Here is a 21,335-nt window from a genome sequence, read left to right as displayed (position 1 = left end):
AAAACAATACAAATATGCACAGACTTAAACTAGGTAGATGCGTAAGTAAATTGATATATGAAGACCTTTGAGTGCCTATTGTTCTGGAAAGAGGTTTTTGATAATTTTAGCTTTTCTGTTACTGTTCTAAAAATTTCCATAAGTTGCTGATATAATAATTTCTGCATGACTTTATGGATACAGATTAATACATAGAGCTCAAAGTGCTATTTATGCTCACTTACTGAAAAAAAAACTTGTTTTGTTCTAAAAACAAGGATCCAAGTTAGCTGTTGTGAAAACTTCCCTTAAAAAAGAAACTTACACTGCTCCTGCAATCTGTCCATTCTCTACCACATCTTTATCTTCTTGACAGAGAGGCTTGTATTCCATATAGTTTCTTTCTTCTAAATTTCTCAGAACTAAATTATAAAGAATGTGCTCATTGGGTTTTTGCAAAAGATGCTCAAACATTCGTAAAGTCATTATGCTGATCTGCAACATAAAAAGTAAAAATTCAATAAACTGATGCACCGCTGCCTTATATCTGGTTTATACATCCTAGAACATTGCAATTACTTATTTACATTATGGAAGGAAGCAAAAATCCTAAGAAAAAGTAGGAAATTGTTATACTGAATGTGGTATAAACACGGATGAAGAGTTCACACACATTTGAAAATCAATATGATGTATTTTTTTCCTGTAAAACAAAAATTGTTCTAGAATCTGCCAAAATAACAATGCAAAGAACATCCAGAGAACTTACAACTTAGCTTTCCATATTACAAGCAGATCCATGCTGGCAGATGGTTATCATTGTGCAAGTGAGACACAGAACAGGACTTAAAGTTAGTAATAAATACCCAGAATAAAACAAAGTAATCTGGGATATTGTGACTAGAACAGTAGGCTAAGATTTTTACATGGAGATATTACGTAGGCTTTTAAAAGGAGACTGACTTTAAGCAATACAGAGAGAGTTTTTAAAGACAGCTTTAGAGTGCTTAGCTTTGCAAAGATCAACTAATTTACACAGATAACTGATTTTGACAGGGTGAGCAGGTAAGCATACTGAAAAAAATGGATATGTGATAGACCTGTATTTCACACAAGCTTGGTTTTTATTTGAAAAAGTAGAGGGTGGAGGTTGTTTCATGGAAAAAATGAAACAAGCAGCTCCTGAGGAGGAATTTTACTGAAGTAAATTATTTTAACAACGTTTACTATGTATGAAGTGCTTAAAGTTATTATATCTTCTTTTAATTGGCATTGTGTATATTCTCTGACCACAGTTACTTTATATAAAAAATAGTAAGCTTTTAACTATACCTTATGTGATAATATGACAGAATTAACATGTGCAAAATAACAGCAATGCAACATATAACAAAGCATGAATTAAGATGGAATTATAGAAACCGATTTTGGCCTATCTTACAGATGAGCAAGCCCAACTAGATATGCATAGGGGGCAAGCAAATTTAGCAAAGAATCTTTATTAATGGGAACAATGTGCTACCTGGAGAAAACAGGTAACTTTCGTTTTCTAAAGGGAATTTGTAGGTCTGGCAGTCAGAACTCTTTTCCTTGGCAAAAAAAGTTAGCTGACACAAATATGAAAAGACCTCACACTGGCGTTTTTACAGACTTTACACAAGACAGAACTGGCCAGCAGACATTATTATATCACTACCACTTCTCACCTCGTCAGAAATATGATCACAGTGTTCGATTAACCTGTGTCGCAACGGATGTCTGTTGATGTCTGTCAAAGTTTCTGGCTCTCTGTGTTCTCCAAGTATAAAATAAACTATTTCCTGCAGCAGGACATCTGAAGTCACTTGACGCACCATGCGATGCAATAGTGCAGTTGATGTGAGGATTCCAATCTCTGAACTGAACAAAAAATTTCACGTCAGTGGACTTCAGCTGAAAAAAATCAGCTTGATTCAGATTCTGTTCTGCTATGTCTTGTAGGATGCTACTCACGTTTGCATCAGCTGGGGTTCCATAACATCAATGAAAAATCGTTCCCGCACAGCTTTTGCCATAGCAACAGCAGCAGTCTGAAACAAAAGTACAAAATGGTATGTCTCAAACTCAAAAGCTAAGAAACAACTGGAACTACTTATTTGCTGAATATATTTGTATCATCTGCAAACATTTCAAACCTTTTGTGCTTCTTTGATGAGTTGATCACAGTAGTCAAACCATGAAAGAAATGAAATCAACGCTCTTTTCCCTGGAAAAGCAGATGCATCTTCTTTGTGGCTATAGGAATCCAAACTAGAGAACACAGGAAAAAATACTTATTTAGTCTACAAGTAATTGAAGAATCTTGGACTTTATTCTTACTGAACTTAACAGAATAATTAATGATCTACTTGCAATGAAGTGAACATTAAAATAGCTTTTCTGCCAGTCTCTACTAATCTGGCAGTACTATTATTACACAGGTTTTCAGTGGCATGCTAAAGGACACATAGTATGTACAGCAGAACTCTGTGAGTCAGAAGGGAAAACTGAACCTAGCCTGTTCTCCCAGGAAAGACAGACCACAGAAACTGAATCAATAACTCCTGTAGTCAGAGAACCATAAAATGAAAGCAATTGTTCTTCTCTACTCTGTATGCGACCTCAATCAAGTCCACCAAAACAACAGTATATACCTGAACTAGATATTGTATCTTTCAGAAAAAAAAACATGTATCCCAATTTAAAGGCTCTACAGAATAACAAATTCACCATTTTCTTTGGTAAAGCAGTCCAATAATTATTTATCCCATTATTCAAAGTTGTGCTTTTTTCCCTTCTAACTGCAAACTCCAACCACCAGAAATTTCAGTCGTTATTTTGCATATACCTACTTTTTGTCTCAGTACTAACAGATCACAAGCAATTCATAATAATGAAGGCAGAGTGGGGAAGAGAAATGTTTTGAGAATCTAACATGCAAGCAGTTAGGATAACAGGCACGTATCTTTTGCTTCATGCTGATGAGTTATGCAGTAACTCTTTCCTTCTTCATTTTACTGCAAAAATTTTGCAACAACAGCCTGTTATCAAAGACACCCTTCCTGCTCCCTGCAGCAGCTTACAGCGTTCACTGTGTACAGTGAAAAGTTTATGTTTCCTAAATCCTTAACATCTGAACAAGAAAATAATTTGTACCTGATACTGCAGCTACACCACTACAAATTGCTACCGTAATTCAGTGGAAAAACCTGCCCCCTGAGGAATCTCTGCAAGGGACCGGCAGCCAAACCCGGCCCTGTGTCAGAAATCACGCGTACATTGGACGCCTGAAGTCGTACCACTATGCTGCAGCTGGGATCTCAGCTCTGCTCTTGAGTCTTTAGCATAGGGGTGTGAATATTTTATACATCTCATCTATCTACAGAAAATTAGTTTCAGGGAGGGGTGTAAAGTCACCTTGGGTATTAAATACAAAAATAAAATTCTTACCCCCAGTTAATTGCCTCCACTGTTTCAATGTCTAAGGGATCCAGTGACTGAGGCAGGGCTTTGTAGAGGGTGGCCAGCCTGTCTGTCAACAATTCACATAAACAAGTGCTTTGAGTCAGGCACTTGGCCGCTGCTGGTTCTGGCAAACTCACCAAAAGCATGAGGCCTTCACAGGCCTTCACTGCTATCCGGCCGTCCTGGCAGAAGGGCATGGAAGAATTAATCAGAGGGTGAATGAAGCTCACTTGAAATCAAGAAGCAAACGTCTCCCAAATAAAACCTCTCTATTCCCCCAAAGTGAGTGAATACCTATATTTTTGTTGCCTTTCCAGTGATTACAATTTATTTCTACTGAATTTGGACAGTACAAAATAAAGAATCTCACCTGAATCCATGTCAAATACTAAGAATGCAACTGCAACCTTCAGGTTGACAGAACTAGTGCTGTAGGGCAGCTTAAGACCAAGATATTAAACAGTGTAAACTATCACTTAACAATAACAAGGTACCTCGGCAGATTCAGTTTCCTGCTCTCAACACTGCTGGAGCAACTACAGGCTTACCCGGCCCTCCTCTAAGTTTTCTGAAAGAATCTGAGTATGAATTTGAGGATGGAGCTGGGTACAGCAGTTGTTTTTAAAAGAAGTCAAACCCCTAGAGATAGCCCAGTGCCTTTATAAAAAAAGTGGCTTTGGTTAAGTCAGTACAATAGAAAGTAGTTTTTAAAATATTCTTTTGTGGTATATTTAACCTAATGATTATTCTATCATTAGCTTGTCTGTGAAACATGCAGCATCCTATACAAATTGCTCAAAAAACACCTACATTACCATCAACAAACTACTATTAATTTTCTAAAACTATATTTTTACTTTAATCTTAATTGGCAAAGAAAATTGCCCATTTACAAAGCTGCCTGCAAAACAAACCTCGTTTTACTTTTTATAGTTAAAATACAGTGTGTACATACATGTAGATCCACTCCCTCTGCCCACTTCACACAGCATCTAAACTATTTCATTTTATCACATTAAACAGAACAAAAAAAAAAAACTCACGGGACTTTTAGTGAGGTTTAGTAGAGAATTCACTAAATTATAGTCTTGATTTGGACAAACAGCGGAGGACTCGGGTGATGATGTGACATTTAGTTCATCCAGACTGAAAGAGAGATCATCCGCCTGTTGCGGGAGGTCATCTTCCTTCTCCATTTGTTCTGCTCCAGCAGGACCAGGTATTTCTTCAGGCTGAACGGGCTGTCCCGTGTCTGTTGTCAAAGAGTCTTGGCCTTTTAGCATGTCTTCTGTGATTACACTTGCTGATCCTTTGCAAGCCATTGCTTTTAACTTACTCTGCAAAGCATTTTGTTGGAATTACACGGGTGAAATTACTGTTCATCCTGAAGCAGAAATTAACTAAAAGCCAATTTTTTACATCAGCGTTTGAAGTAGTTCTCTACAAGGCTGGATACAGTAACTATGTAGAATGCAATGGGTTGCAGGAGCACAGGAGTTTTTAGACATAGAACATTTTTTAATCTGCTTAAATTTCTCTTAAGCCCTGTACCATTTTGCTTCGAGGCTGAATATGCCATTTACAAAGAGATGGCATCTTTTTCTCTCCACCACTGAAGGCACACATTCACTTGATTTGCCCACTATTTGATAGAAGTTTTTCATTTACCTTATGAGTGCACCTTTAGACCTTAGCACAGACTATAAAATATCCCTTTCTAGGTCAAGGCCCCGAATTCATCTAATGTCTGAAACACCACTTCCAGTTGGAGTCATACAATTCAACTCATTCTAAACTTCTTGAGATTTTATCTTCAACGGGAAAGAGAAAAAAACATCTTTTATGACAGCAGAGTACTCTCAAGTTGCGTTTCTCATGAAGAATTGAGATTGAAGTAGATTGAATGAACAGAAGATACTAGAAGTTAGCATTGGGCTCTGGATACTACAGCAGATCACAGAGAACCTTCTCGGAAGCTACAAATATCTCAGCTTGAAAGAAAGCAACCCATCTGTCTTCCCATAAACCTGTCTTCAGCACATAAAAAGACATTTAAATTTGTGCTCTGTGATACCAAGAAGAAACTCACAGCAAGCCAAGAATTCAGTGTTCTTCTGGCATAAGCACAGGTGAATAATACTTTATTAGAATCATAAATTAGACTTCAGCACAAGGCATTTTTTCAAGTGAGTACAGTAGTGAGATTATAAATCCAAATGGTTTCCCTCTTCTATGATAACACCAAAATTATTACAAATATATCTCAAGCATTAATAATTTAAAAACAGTAACCATTTGGGGTTAATGGCGTTTAGTACATACAAACCAGCAGGGACTAACTACATGACAGTCTCAGGCAGCAACTAGAGAACTGGTGTGAATGCTTGCTTGATTGATGTGCATTCTTTGTGGAGAATTTGTACTGAATGTTGTGATACGCTCACATAACCCATTCCCTGGAGAGGCAACCCAGTGGCAAAAGCAGCACACTGCATGCTATAAAATAAGTACAATTTTTGACTACAGTAGAAAAATAACTCCTTCAACATATGGGGTTTTTTTACAGTGTGAAATGCATAAGGCTGCAAAGCAACCAAAATGGGTCTGTCCGAACCATGTCTGTCTATCCCTAAATCTTCTAAAGTCCTCCAGACCTCCAGATAAAATATATTCCCATATATTTTATCAATACATGGCAATATCTGAATCACAACGATGAGCCTGGCACATAAAGCAGAAATAAAGGCTGGAACTGCATTTCAATCCTGGATTATACACTGTTGCTGGCACTACTCAAGTAGCAGGCAGTGTTGCCAAAGAGAAAAGCAACTTTTTTCAAAAATTAGATAATATTTTGTAAAATACTTGTTTTATCTTACACCGGCCTATTACCTCATGTCTGGACGCTTCTGTCATTTGAAAGGCCATAGTTTGTTTAGCTAAGGCATTGTTGAGAAGACCTAATATATATAAATGCATAAATGCGCCTAGAAATTTGTCCATAGCTCATTAGTCTTACATTGGCAGGTGACACAAAGCGGTCTGTACACTGAACAACACATAGGCAAAGTTTTTGCGTGTATTTAAGCTTCCTATTGTCTAATCATGCAATTCTGCAGCTTAGCTGCTCACCTGCCTCTTGTAAAGGTGCAAAACAGGATCCTGAATGACCTAATAGAAAAGGTTACATAAAACACATATTCAGTGCTTTCTAGACAAAGTACTCCTCTAAGTGAATTCAGCGTCAACAGAGAGCAGACAATATAAAACTACATTTTTATATTTTCGTGATATGTAACTATCAGAGTTGCAAAATCTGTGGTTGATGATGCCATGTCTAAGTTCAGATAGATTTAAAAACAATTCTGTGAAAAAATCAAGTGATATCACAGCTAATGAGAATCTCTACTTAATTCATGGTGAGAAATATAAAGCTGGTAATTTGTAGTAATGAAAGTAGAAGTGAATAGTGAAACTATTGTTCGTTTTATAAAATGAAGGTACAACTTCTTAATGAACACTATATTAGAATTTGTTTAAGGTCTCAAGAGCAGAAATTGGAACACAGAGAATCAAGTGTCCCTTTGCATGGAACAATCAGTTGCAAGGAGTATCTCGCATAAGATGGAATGAGATGAGACAGGGCAACTAAGGAATAAACGAAAAAGGAAAAACATGAGGTAACAAGTTTAGCATAAAATAATGACTGAGATAGAGGTGATAAGTCAAACATTCCTATGTATGTTCTTTCTCCCTACACAAGAACAGAAGAAAAGAATAAATTAAAGCCAAAATAAAATTAGTATATGGATTTTAAAGTTTTAAAAAAGTAGAATGCAGTTATTTCAATTCTTATTTCCACAACAAAAGTAACTGGCCCAAGAGATACAGTTATGCCATATAGCCTCATTGGTTACGCCATATAGGTGAAAGATTTTACTAAAATATAAACCACATTCTATCAACAAACTATTTGGTATGGAATCATACAACGGAAATCCTGGGTTTGTACATACTCGTATTTTTATGTTCATAAAATACTGTAGAAACTGATCTGGAAAAGTCAAAGAAGGAAGCAAAACTAACAGATACGGACAGACTGCTTTGGAGAGATGTATCTGCATTTCAGTTTATATGTGTTGGAGATTGAGAGATAAATGCCACACAGAATTCTGTAAATTTACCCTTTCATGCATTTGAAGGTCAGAAACAGCTATCAGGTCACAACAATTGCACCTCTAAGAGACATAGATGTGAACAACCAGAATATCCTATTCTAATAAAGGACAATTCTGCACCCCAAAAACCTTATCTGGAAACAACTATCAGAAGCTGTAAAGACATATGCCTTAGGCTACGACATTTAGAATAATGTTGTGAAGGAAACAGGAGATACAAGAAATGTTCTTTAGCTTGCCTGAACTTTATAGCCAGCATTTTGTGAAACTAGAGATCTCTTTGAAATGTGGAATCATCTGTTTTTCCATCTCTGATTTTTAATATTGTAATCTTGCTATTTTGGGGAAGAACACTAGTGTCTGACAAAACACTTGTGGCTCTTATGATTGGGGTTCTCAGGTCTGATTTCAAGGGCATTACTTGAGTGTAAGAATCATTCGGAGGGTTCTTTTCATATCATACAACTTACATAAATGACATTAAAAGTAATCCTGGTTTGGACTTCTACCATATTCTGCAGGTAATATATCTAGTAGTTTGCTTCTGAGTGCTTCTAATGTTTAAACACTAACGTTTTAATCCTTACACCATTTCTACTGCTTGTACAACTACAGTGGATACAATGGCAATCAGGGTGGTATTTAATTAAGGTAAAAATAAACTCAAGATGGATTCTTTACTACAGGCTTATAAATGATACTCATATACTCAATGCAAAGTAACGTCTCATTGCAGTTTAACAGCCTCTTGTTTGCGGAAAGCTTGTAAAATATTCCTGGAAGACACTGTATCTACATCTTTTCACCTATGTATCACTTGCTCCATAGATACTGTGTCACCATAGGAAACATCAAAATGGGAGCAGGGGGCATTTCTAAATGGACTTCTATAAATTAAACTTTTATATGCTCCTTCTAAATTTCTAGACTGACTTCTAAAAGTCAGTCTAGAAATTCCTTCTCCTCCCACTCTGATTTCATCAATGCCCACATGTAAAGTTCGAAAAGGGAGTAAAGATATTTGGCTTTCTTACAGATCGAAAATAATGTCATATTGTAGAATGTGAGCTGGCACTGCAGCTAGACCATATGTGCCACTACCAAGTAAGGGCCCGATCCTGCAGAACACTTAGCAACTTGCAAGGGTTCAATGCCCCAGGCAATCTGTCCCTCAGTCTTTACTGGGCTGAAGACAAAACACCACCAGAAATCCAAGGTCTCCCTCACACAGTGTTCTACATTACATTCATATCCTTACTCTAAAGGCACTTTCACTACAAAGGATAAGGACCTCAGGCAGGTATATTTGTGAGCCCTGAATGAAATTCTAGTAAAAGTAATATCAGATGTATCTGGAAGCAAAAAAAAATGTTTCTAATATCACAGGAAAAACATCACAGAGTGAATGAAAACTACGCTATGAAGCACAATGTGTTACCTCCAGTTCTCTATTAGATTTTGTCAGTGACACAGTAAATACACCTGGAAAATTTTGATTTGATTTACTCACCTCAAGGAAGAAGTTGACCAGGTATGGATCCTGTTTCAGCTTTGCACATACTATACAGAGAAACTGAATTTCTTCATTTTCTGTTGGTGTTGCCAGAACTTCACCACATAGCCTGATTAATTTCTGTCACATAAAGAAAAGTGAACAATTAAGACAGGGTGTAAGTTAGAGTTTTTTCTAGAATGATGGACTGAATTCTTTTTCTATATATGTACTACAATGATGTATGATTATTGACTTGAACATTTGCTCTAGATTTATATTGCTATGAACAAGATTTCTTTATTACTTATGATTTGCATTGCAGTGGCAGTTCAAGACTCTAATCATCAATACATTAAAACTGATATTGCACTCGAGCAGTTTCTTTAACTCACTCGACAATAGAAGAATTAAAGATACCATTAGCTACAGCAGAATTAGAGAAACTTGTCATATAAAAATATAGTTTACTTAAAATTTGAACAGTACCTGCACTGGCCTATGCACATTTATGTGGGGAAGAAGAGGTTGCCGTATTCTTCCAAGAAGTTTTGTATAAAAAGCCAAAACTTGCTGTTTCATTCCTGGAGGACACTGAAACAAAAACAGATGAACAATAACAAAAATATAACAAGGGCGGAGAGAAATGTAGATGCAAATTTGTCACTCAAAATGGCTAATTAAACTCTAATAATTTATCCAAAAGTATTTAAAAAAACCATCATCTGTTAACACATTACTTTTATCAATATTAACAGAGATCGACAAAAAATGTTGCATCTCATTACTGTTTTCTTTTTTGAATTATTCATACTTTCAGTTAATTGCTCTAGTGAAGACTTCTACCAACCTTTCCAAAAAATATTCCCTATCAATGCAGCGCTAAGGGGAAATTAACTCTGAATTAATTGGCTACAGGTCAGCTGTCTTTTACGGTACCGTGCCACAAAATCCAGCAATTCAGTGAGTCAGTACATACAAATATATGATGATAAACTATAAACATTTTTATGTCTACAAAAGGTTTTTTACATTCATGAGCAATTAACCTTAGACAGATAAAGTGTTTCTAAATGCACAGATGTTCCAGGACAAGAGAAAGCTGTTGTTTTCCCTGAGATTCAACAGAATGTAAATCACAAGTGGATGTAAATCACAAGTATCTGCGGAACATCCAGACCCATGTTCTACTGTCCCTAATGCACCATATCACATGAAAGTACTTTCCTATCTCCACGAGATCTGATGGCTTGTGGTCATTTATGTACCTTTGTTTCTCACTAACTGACTCTAACGTGTTCTACCACGTTGATAAATGCTGTTATTCCATAGGTTAATTTTAACCCACATCATTTCCCTTATCTGGATCACTGCACAGGTGAATGGAGAATGAGCGGCAACAGCCAGGAATGACAACTGCCTAACCTGGTTCTCCTTCCAAGGTAATTATCCCTCGATTATTAATCCCTAATTATCACTGAGTTGTCAAGCAATCCATTGAAAAGAAAGGCAAAATGTCTACCATCAGGATGCATCTACAGTAATGCACTAAGTCTAAGGGATAGTTGTGAAGGGATATTATTTTTTTGCAACAGATCTTTGCAACATCTTGCAAGCACTGAACTGTGTGTTTACTTCAGATGTATCAACTCACAAGTGGTGAAGTATAAAGACAGGCTGTACAAAAATTGCTTGTAAGGCATATTTGCATGCGTGCAAAATGACTTCTCTCAAATTCTTAGAAACATACTACTAATTACCCGCTTCACATATGTCTCCGTTTCATCTTGGTTTCTTGACGAAGTTTATAGATTACTGAACGAGCTGTATTTCTGAACAAGTATTTTCAATACATCAAGTATCTTGGCCTGATCGTAGGACAGCTGGTATAGTAACAGGAATTGTAGAGGTCTGGTCCTTCCAGAGCAAGGAACATCCCAGCCTCAGATGGTACTCTACATGGTCTATATATGTAAAACTGAGCAGATTAAAAACTCACAACAACGTGTAAAAGGCTGACTGAGAATGAAACCATGGAGAGCTCCATTTATCCTTGGAACAGCACACACCATGCTTTCCTAACTGCATCTGTACCATGATACAAGAAGTTCTAGCACAAGGGCTGCCAAGTTAATTCACCTCATGATCCATCCAACCCCATACATTTCAGCTCATAAGTCTGCCAAGAAAGATGTCAACAAGAACGCACCAAGACCATGAAGCTGATTTCACTTGTGCCACAAACCAGACATGAGAAGAACCAGACAACATTGCCAAGGGCTGCATTCATACCAAAGACTCGGATGTGAAAGCTGCCTGGGGATCAGCTTAAATTAATGCTTTCTGACATGGCAGTCTTTCTGAGCAATAACTCATCACATTCAGAAAAATTAAACAAAATTTGTATTTAATGCATCACTTCTCACTCAAGAATCTCCCAACACTTAACAAAGGAGAGAGAGGGATAATACTGTCTTGTAGAAGCCAGAAAAACTCTAGATGGAACAAAAATGTTTCTCCTACTTCCAGCTTCACAGTCAGTATTATCAGAGTGGTAAGTAACAAATCTCAGGGTTCTGCCTAGTCAGCATCCCACTGGTTGTCTCACTTTGATCACACTTGTAAAAGACTTATTTGTAATATGTTGGTAACATAAGCTAACAGCTATTTGCTAGAGTTCACTGTCCCACACTACCATCTACTGTAGAAATTCAGTCCCTATTACAATTAGAACCTCACACAAAAGAAAATCTGCTTTGCAGAGAAGTACATACATCAGCTTTTCCTAGTGTGTAGAGTGTCTCCAAAATCTTGTGATGTAGCAAATATTCCATACATGGTCCTGTTTCGCCTGATTCCCTCTCATTTTCTTCTTGAACTAGAATATCCAACATCTGTTCCAGGTGAGAAGGAATGTTGGTATCAGTCACAGGAGCTTTGTCATCTAAATAGAAGAGATGTGCGATTAAGAATGATTAAAATATTGCCCTCACTTTTCTTAGTTCAGTTCCAAATTTAAGATTTAAAAATGTGACCATTCATTTAAAGAATCTTATATATAGTATTTAAGTTTTTTAACACGTCTTAAATAATTTTTCAGAATTTTCAGAAACCGTATCTGGAAACGTAAACTGGAATATGCATCAGGCAGTTATCTAATCTTGCAATAAGGAAAAAGTAAAATGCCAAATTTCAAAACACGCATTAATTACACAGTCAAAAAGGGCAAGTTTTACAGCCAGAAACCAAGCTTATGCAGAGAAAGGTTCAACTCTCAATCTTCTGGTTAGTATCCACCCTGTCTCAATAACTTCCTCTTTGACTCTTCACATAGTATTCTGGAATCTATAAACAGCTTCTAAGATCAGCTTAATTTGCAGCTGATCAGTTCCTTTACAAACTAGATAACCAAAGAAATAATTTTTCTAATGATAACAACAAAGAAAATCCAAACTCTATGCTGTTTATTCTTCAGAAGTTTTTAGATTTGTCTTTTATACTTTCTGCATTAAGATAGCATTCTGTCAAACCTTATGAAGGAAAGGGTAAGGCTCTGATTTCATTATACTAAAGTCATGAAACTGTTGTGGATTTATGCCACTGCCACTGGGAGCTGGCACTAACATGTTGTAGAGCACGTCCACACGTGGAGATTTCCCTTTTTATTCTTTGCAGCTAAATTCTACTTGAACAAATATCCCACTAGGGAAATGATTACTACTTCTTACGCAATAATCTAAAAATAACTGCTACTTGCATGCAAATGGCAACAAGATCACAACGGAAAACTGCCATATCGGAGTGATTTTGGTCTCTACCACAACCTCCAGTTAGCCTACAGTGTTTTGCTTGAGTTTCCTAGATGTAATTCCGCTCCCACTGCAGAGGATAGAAATATATCCACTGAGTGGAAACTTGTTTTTCACAAGACTTGAAAATCTGGGAGAGAGGTCAGCTTTTATTCTGCACCACATAATTGCAGGTATCAAGTTTTCCCCTACCACCCTGTCATTTCTACCTTAGGAAACATCACATAGCGTTCCAAAAGATGGGTATTTAGAATCAAGGCTCAAGTTTCAGCCTGTAAGAGTAAATACTGATATAAACAAGATCACCAGTCCCAGACACAAACACAGATTCAGTAGCTACTCTAGCAGAAATACAGAACTAATAAGCTTGAGGAAAGCATGGAAACATTCACTTTTAAAATTTACTAGTTTAATAACTAGGACCAAAAATTAAAAATTTAAATGTTGTATAACTGTTGTAGGAAACTAGGGAAAAGTTTAAGAAAAAGCAACTACAGGCATATTTCATCAGAATACTCATTTTTTAGAAGAGCAGAATAAGGTCTGGATAAGTTTCAACAAAATGTGTTCTAAATCTGCTCACAAATTCACTTTTCAGAGCTATGTTATTAAAATACCTTTCATGGAGACAAGAAACTAAAGAAAAAATACCTAATACTGAGCACACAGAATTCAGATATATCTGGTAAAATCTATGACCACAAAATTACTTTTGTTAAGATCTTGGAAAGAAAAAGAAAATCCCTGATGCAAAACAATAAAAAGCTTAACAGCAGGGACTACATTTCTGTAGTTGTCTGTTTAGATTAAACAGAATATGTGAAGACAGAAATGGGGTTGGACGTGAAAAGGTACAATTCTCTACATGGTACTCGGAAAAGACGACCTTCCCTCGATTGTTTTTCATGCCTACTTTTTAAGGGACGAATGGAGGTACACGTATTTTTAATTACTAATTATTATTGTTGGTATTTTGATAAAAGACATGACTCATTTTAGTGTTTCTTAATCTTTACTTTTAAACAACACTGAGATTGGGAATTTTAGTTTTCACAAAAAGAGAGAAAACCAGAATGTTTTCTTGTTTTACCTGACGTCTCTATGTAGTAATGGGTGATTGCTTTCCAGTGGTAAACGAAATCTTCTTGTAATGGAAGGGAAGGTGCGAGCTATGGGGGAAAAAAAAACAACAACAAAAACCAGTTAGGAATGAAAGAAACATATTTCCTCAGAGATTAAATTTAATTTTACCTTATAGTCAGAAGTAAACTGCTGCAGACTAGTGCTACAATTCTTACTCTGTGCTCTTTTACCTTTAACAAGCACTACATACATTATTTATGGCATGAGCCCCATGTCATACTGCCTAGCTTGTGAACATCAGCAATAATATCTGTGATGTCTCTATGACCGATCTATTTGAAGCAACGAAAGGAATTGTTCATACAGCAAAGCAACACTAGAAATGTAGGTTTGAATTGTTTAGATCTCAGAGTTTTGTAGGAAAAAATCATGTTCTTTTACATCTGTTCTTGATGCCATCTTCCCTTTCTGTACGCTCTGTTCTCCTCTCTGCCTCTGCGCCCTTAAAAATACCGATTAGCTGCTTCATACAGTTTTCGCCATGCCTTTTTTTCCTGTTAACCATGACTTTTAAAAGATCTTTGTTTCATTTTTTTTGCACATCAGACCCATCCCCAGAGCTTGACAGGTTGTGCTTTTTTATAACAAATACATTTCTTATTTCATTTCTGAAAGAAAAGGAAGTTTCTTCTTTTTTGGAGGAATTTGGGATGGCCGGTTGGGCGTGACTGGCATCCAGGAATAACATGCTGCAAGAGCGAAACACAGCCTCCCACCCAGTCAACATCAGTACTGCTCCTTCCTCACCGAGCTTGAGAACTGGGTGCCCTGCAGCCCTTTACACCACAGGCACAAACAACTGCTACACCACAGGCAGCATGTGAAAAAAGGACCGCGGTCATTTTACCACCCTGCTCTCCAAAGTGAGAGTTGAGGCAAACACTGAATTTGTGACCACAATATAAAATGTTCAGAGCTGGTAAAATCAGGAATCCTATAGGGAAAACCCCCACCACTCAACAGATCCTATGAGGGTCTGTTGTTACTGAGGCCTAATCCTACTTGCTTGAGACTTTTTTTTGACAACCAAGTTCTCAAGTCATTCTTTTACAGGCAATCCTGAAATAAAGGATTATCACTTGACATGATGGTAGCAATGAGACCTGCAGGCAAACAGAAAGAATCCCATGTATAAGTTGGTGTGTCCGTTTTGGAAGGATAAGGAGTTGAACCATGTTGTCCAGTCCTTCACAGAATCACAGAGTGGCTGACTCTGGAGGTCATCTGGTCCAAGCCCCCTGCTCAAGCATGGCCACCTAGAGCCGGTTGCCCAGGACCATGTCCAGACGGCTTTTGAATATCTCAAAGGATGGAGATTCCACAACCTCTCCGCGAACCTGTGCCAGGGCTGTCACCCTCACAGGGAAAAAGTTCTCCCCCCAGAAGCTACAGATACCACATTAGTAACTCTGAATTCCTCTAGTGTCTCCTCGTAGGGCCTAAAAAGTGCTGAGTTGCCTCAACTCTTGGACAAACAGAAGCATGGGGCTCAAATATCTGTATACTCTTCACTGGGTAGTGTTGATCTCTTTGAAAAAGCCTTGGAAGTTTTCCACATCAGACTTTTCTTTTCCTCGAATTTAATAACTTAAATTTATCTTGGTAAAGACGCAAAGCCCAGCGTATGAACAGCATGCCCTGCCGTGATAAGAAAGTGGAATGCTAATTGTTAATGACCCTTTGCACACAGGACTTTGAAATGCAAGTCTTTAAAAAAACGTAGCGGTGCTTGGTAACTATCTATGCCTGCATCCTGTGTGGAAATGTGCCCTCACAAATGGCAACTAGGAAATCAAGCTTACATTGCTTATCCGTTCCCTGACAGTCTGTGGACTCATTAAGTCTTCCATATTTCCGCGGCTGGGCACTGAGATTAGCACTTTAGCACACCAGCTACCACAGAATAAATATCAGGACACCACAGACTGGACAAAACTAGTTTATTTTACTATGACGTTTACTAGGTTATTGAAATTCAGAAGAATAACTGAACTGAAGACTGAGGACATGATATCTTGTATCATACTTTGTATGTCACACTTGCTGCTGCGGATGTGTATTTCAAGCAATGTAATGATCATTTTGCATCTTTCTGTAACAAAACTATACCGAAAACTCAACTCTGGCTGATGAATGGCACAGAGACCGCTTTTGAGAATACCAGGCCTTTCAGACCACTCTATTTCCAAAGTACCACATGATAGATAACATTAAAGATTTATCCTTGACTGATGTGATTTTCCTCTCCACTTCTTCTAGCCTCATCTGCCTTGAGATGAATTTAGTGCCTCTGAGCAGTGCCAGGAAAAGGATTTCACTTCTCAGCACTGCCAGTAATTTATCCACCACAGGAGAGAACTGTGCATACAGACATTCCCTCTCCCAACAAATGCCTCCAGAGACTCCTCTCAGAGGTGAAAAGGTAATTCAGGGATAGATCCTGCCCTTTTTAATTAAAGCACTCAGTGATTTCACAGAGCCTTCTCTGATCAAGAACCGCAAGACAGATATCAAATAGAGATACCATTACCATGTGTGTGCACCTATGCATGTACATGCACATCTATTTGGAACATATGATCAGCCTTGCCACCAGCTAGACCTGGTGATACAGAGCTGTCATGGCTTCTCCTGCATTGGGCTACCAGACTCAGCAATTCCTAACAATATAGAAAAATCATATTTCTTTACTTGTTCAGTTAAAGTATCCCCATCCCCAAATACTCCCACCCGCAAATTCCTCTTCCCACCACAGATGGACCTAGTATTAAGTCTGCTTTTTACAGCACAGCTATTCCAGGGAATATTTAACAGAGATGTAACTCCAGCAATGCTATGTATTATTCTGAGATAAGTGTTTTACTGACAAAAAAATGAAAAAACCCTCCAACCCTCTTAACTTAGTTATTCAGACACAAAATCAAGGTAAAGACCGAGACCTTATACACAAACAAAGCCCACCATTAGAAAGCATTAGAAAAATGTAAGCTCCCAAACACTTGGTTGACATGCTTTAACCCTACTAGCACAGGTAAGTCTAGGATGAAGTTGTAGTTTCTATTTTAGGATGAATTATTAGCTACCAGCTGAGATGAAATACATGTTACAGTTGCCAATCTTAATAATCACTCTTTTGTAAAAGTACACATGCTTGTATAAAGATTCTGAAGCAAAACAAAATTCATTGTGAAGGCCATTAATTCCTGCTATTTGTCTAATTTGAAGGAATTACCTTAAAAGTGCAGTTATTTCTCACAGTTATATTAATTCCTTTTGATGTAATTACATATGTTCTTACTAATTTTGAGCTATCGACTCCTAATCTCAAAGTGAAGTTCTCCTCCTTTGGGGAAAAAACCCCAACATCTTAAAGACTGCAGTGTAGGTGTTGGTATATCAAATAGCCAAAACTCACTGAACACTACTAAAAACCAGCCCATTTGAGCAGACATTGATTAGCTCTTCCATCTGGTCCCCAACTTCAACAGTCGAGCTTCCTGGGAGTAAGCGAGTGAGTGTTCTCATTTAGGAGCTAAACTTAACAGATGCTGCCTTATCATTCTGGTGACAATACGTTACTAATGATCAAACCCCACTCCTTCCAGGAAAAGTGCTGTTCTCGGGAGAACTATAGATCTTTAACCAGAACTACAGTCTGCTCGTTATAAAATCTGTCCAAAATATAATTCCACGCAGTTTTCAAAAGTATATAGAATTTGTGTTTAGGCAGGAAAAAAAAAAACATCGAGTGCAAAGAAACCTATAAATAGTCAGTATTTAACAGCAATTCCTTTGTGTTAAAAATTATTGTCATATTTTTAATGTATGCTTTTCAGAAGTGCAATTGAGTACTGAAAAGAATGGAAACAACCGAAGCTGGTGACATCCTGCAATATCTTTTGGACAAGTTCACAAAGCAAAGAAAACACTGTATAAAAGAATAACAGGTACTGTCTGGTCAGAAAAAGAAACCGAAAACTGGGTCAAAGAGAAATGAAGGGGAAGGGCATGCACACTCCCCTGACTGAAACAAGGAAAACTACAGCAGTCACTCGATGTTTTTCTTTGCTCTTACTACTTTACTAGTGTGAAGGTTTGCCCTGAAGGAAAATCTGAAAAAGGACTAATGCTTGAAGGTTTACCTTATTTCTTCAGCTGGTGAATAAACAGAGTTTATAATGGTCACTGCTTTCAAGTATAAAATTAAGACTGCATATGCTTGCAAGCCATGCATTAAATTTTGTCATCATAATTTGTTAATAACAGCACAATATTAAGACAATCAGTAATGTGAGGTCACTACATCAAATAAGGTGGGTTCAAGAAGAATAAATCTTGTTTTGAGCAGTTATGCGGTCAGTGATTATGGAGCAGTACCTGTAGCAAGTCACTCTGTTTCTTTCAAAGCTCAGTTTTGCCTCAAAACATGAACAGAAAAGAAGCTACTTAAGAGCACGTTAAGGTACCAGTGTAAGAGATACACTGGAGTAATAGGTTGGTAGAGAGGGGTCCCCAAAATGTGCAGCAGATACCAAAATCTAAATTCACTCCCAGATACCAAGAGAGTGATACAAATAATCTTGTTTGACAGCAAATTGCAAAATTCAAAACAACCAAAATCGTATTTTTCCTGCTCAAGGTACACAGCTCAAAAACATCCTTTTGAGTTCACTATTAAAATGAAACATTTCCTGAAAGTCCAAATCAAACACAAAAAAAAGTCCTTTGAACACCAAGTGACCACTTTACAGACAAGCTATTTTGTCTAGGGAAACACGAGTGAAGAGCACAAGATAAGAGAAAAAACAAGTCTGACTTGCTGCTTTGTTATTGCACGCTACATTTTGTACGTTGCTGAGAACGTGGCACTCCTGGAATATGTTTGGGATAAAACTATATCAGAAATGCAAAGCAAAGAGAAAACATCTTGGGGACAAGCTATATATAAACTGTCACAGATTCATTGATATTAATGCCATAAAGCAACAACATTTCTGTTCTACCCAACCCAATTTAAGGATGCTCTGTCGGAATGATACCACAGTGGTGCTTGCTCATCTGGATGCTGCACAGAAATCCAGAAAGGGCAAAAATATCTAAAATACTGGCAGGACTGACATATGATAAGAGGTGGCAAAAATTAGGGTTCGGTTGTAATGAAAATCAGGAATACGATTTCACACACTTGGACAATTTAGGCAGAAAAAATGGAAAGTTTTGAGTTATTCAAGGTAAGAAAAAGTCTTAATAAAAAGCAACTGGTCCCTTATGTTTGCCTCATCACAGTCCTGTCATGAAGGCAGTCAATTAAAGAGCAGTACACTCACAACAATTGAAAGGCAAATACTCCTATGTGTATTAGACTGTCAACCTTTGGAACTCCTCGTCATAGTTCAGGGAGATGGCATACTGAGGGTAAGATAACAATGATTATCTAATAACTCTTACTATTTAAATGCATCTCTCTAAAGTCTGCGGGCCTGCGGGCCCTGAGGCAGGACAGGAGCATTATAAAAGTGATGTGCAGGAGAAATGACAGGGGAGAAAGGCTACCCGAACAATTCTGATTTAAAGTAGTCCTACCAGTGAAAGCTAAGCCTAGGCACTTCAAGTGTATTTAAGTGTCCAGCTCAGCCGAAAACTGAATTCCTCCGGGAGGTAGGCACCCAAAACCTTTGAGAATTTACATCTTAGTTACCAGCTCTGTTGCTGATATTCAGGGCTGAAACAGTCCACACAGCACAAGCTATACTTGCTCTGCAGCAGTAACAGCAAGTAAAAATGATGCGCCGAATTCTCTAGGTTCTGAAAACAGCAGGCAGCACCAAGGTGGACTTACCTAATATTTAGGATTTAGACCAGTTTTCATTTTCAGAGTAGCAAAGCTAAGTAGCCCACGTACTTTTATTAAGGAGAGAACAAAACAACAATTTAAAGTCACATACAGCCCCAAAACAGGTTAAAAGTTTCTATTTCTCAGTTCTGTCTTTGAATCAGTGGGTCAAACTTCCTAGATAAAGTAAGAAACATTCTTAATATCCTCTTGCTTTTGTGATTCCAGGTTTCATTCCTAGCATGTGGTGCTCGGTATTTGTCACAAGCCTGCAAATGCAATTTAGTGCAGTGTTTATTATCAGGAGATCCATCACAGTGGTGTTAGCAGGATGAGGCAATTCTAAAAGGGACTCCAGAGCTGAGCAAGGACATATAGCATGTTGTTTGATAGCATCACTTGCAAAATGATGTTATCAATCTGTTTCTGTTTTTTTTTGGTTTTTTTTTTTTTTAATAGTTCCTACTATCTCTACTTTTCCCCTTTTCCATTCAACTAATTAATTTTTCCTAGTTTTTTATGGATCTCAAATAAATGCAGTTCTTTTTGTTTATTTTTTGTACACATCAATGATGTATTTTTTGTACACATCAATCCTATAACAAAAGGAATAACTTTTGTTAGATATCTTGAACCAGTAGGTCTGAAAGAATAACTTCTCCTCCACTCCTGCATCTCTCAGTCATCCACTGTTATTCAAAATGTGGCACAGCTCACCATAATAAGATTTGTTTAGTCAAGCAGCCACTAATTTCTGTTTCTCCTCCAATGAAAGCACTGTCTATTGAAGGCATTCATATGTGGTCATAGACAGTTTTCAAATAAGTCATTTCATCATTATTTAAAACATTTCTTTCCAATTGTCACTCTACCACTAAAAGAGCAAACTAGGAACCTGCAATTAATTAATGCATGCTTAACTTTAAAACCTGAATAGTCCTGCTAAAGACTGCAGAACTACAGGCAGACATAAAGTCAAGCATATGCGTAAGTATTTGCAGCATCGAGGCATACGTTAATGCTCAAAGGGTGCCCCTCACATGAGGTAGGATTTGGCGTGCAGGCTCTTTTTTCAACCGTTTGAACCGTTTTCCTTCAACACTTTCCGCCTTCACTTCCAGCAGTATTCCACTGCCAGTTTTTAGCACCTAACCAAAGACGCACTCTTCAAACTCAGTCTCGTAGGTGCCTTGGCTTACTGAGAAAGGTGCTGAAAGCCAGACACGATACTACCAGGACCCCACCTCACCGAAAAGCTAACAAAAATGAATGTGAGGACAGTAAACGAGTCCTGATAAGCAGCCAGCCGAACGCGGCCTACAGAAATGGCAGCTTCAGAAATAGGCCCTGCTGCTTTCCCCTCCCCAGCGCGGCGATGGGCACGGCTGTGTGAGGCTCCGTGACGAAATCTAACTGGA

General features: G+C 37.7%; 1 protein-coding gene across 2 annotated transcripts in view; it reads right to left on the bottom strand.

Moving 5' to 3' along the window:
* Positions 1 to 21,335, bottom strand: part of FHIP2A (FHF complex subunit HOOK interacting protein 2A) — a 36,580-nt gene that overhangs the window by 14,210 nt on the left and 1,035 nt on the right. For both annotated transcript variants that reach the window (XM_075155130.1, XM_075155131.1), the window contains exons 2-11: positions 14,032 to 14,110; positions 11,907 to 12,076; positions 9,622 to 9,726; positions 9,151 to 9,273; positions 4,506 to 4,799; positions 3,448 to 3,644; positions 2,154 to 2,268; positions 1,972 to 2,048; positions 1,686 to 1,878; positions 305 to 474 (exon numbers count right to left, since the gene is read on the bottom strand). In XM_075155130.1, coding sequence (XP_075011231.1) covers positions 305 to 474; positions 1,686 to 1,878; positions 1,972 to 2,048; positions 2,154 to 2,268; positions 3,448 to 3,644; positions 4,506 to 4,799; positions 9,151 to 9,273; positions 9,622 to 9,726; positions 11,907 to 12,076; positions 14,032 to 14,110 — 1,523 coding nt within the window. The remainder of the gene's footprint in view (positions 1 to 304; positions 475 to 1,685; positions 1,879 to 1,971; positions 2,049 to 2,153; positions 2,269 to 3,447; positions 3,645 to 4,505; positions 4,800 to 9,150; positions 9,274 to 9,621; positions 9,727 to 11,906; positions 12,077 to 14,031; positions 14,111 to 21,335) is intronic.

The sequence above is a fragment of the Calonectris borealis genome, chromosome 7, assembly GCF_964195595.1.
Source record: "Calonectris borealis chromosome 7, bCalBor7.hap1.2, whole genome shotgun sequence".
NCBI classification, from domain to species: Eukaryota; Metazoa; Chordata; class Aves; order Procellariiformes; family Procellariidae; genus Calonectris; species Calonectris borealis.
Note: the sequence above shows the minus strand (reverse complement) of the source record. Positions and strands in the feature narration are given on the sequence as shown.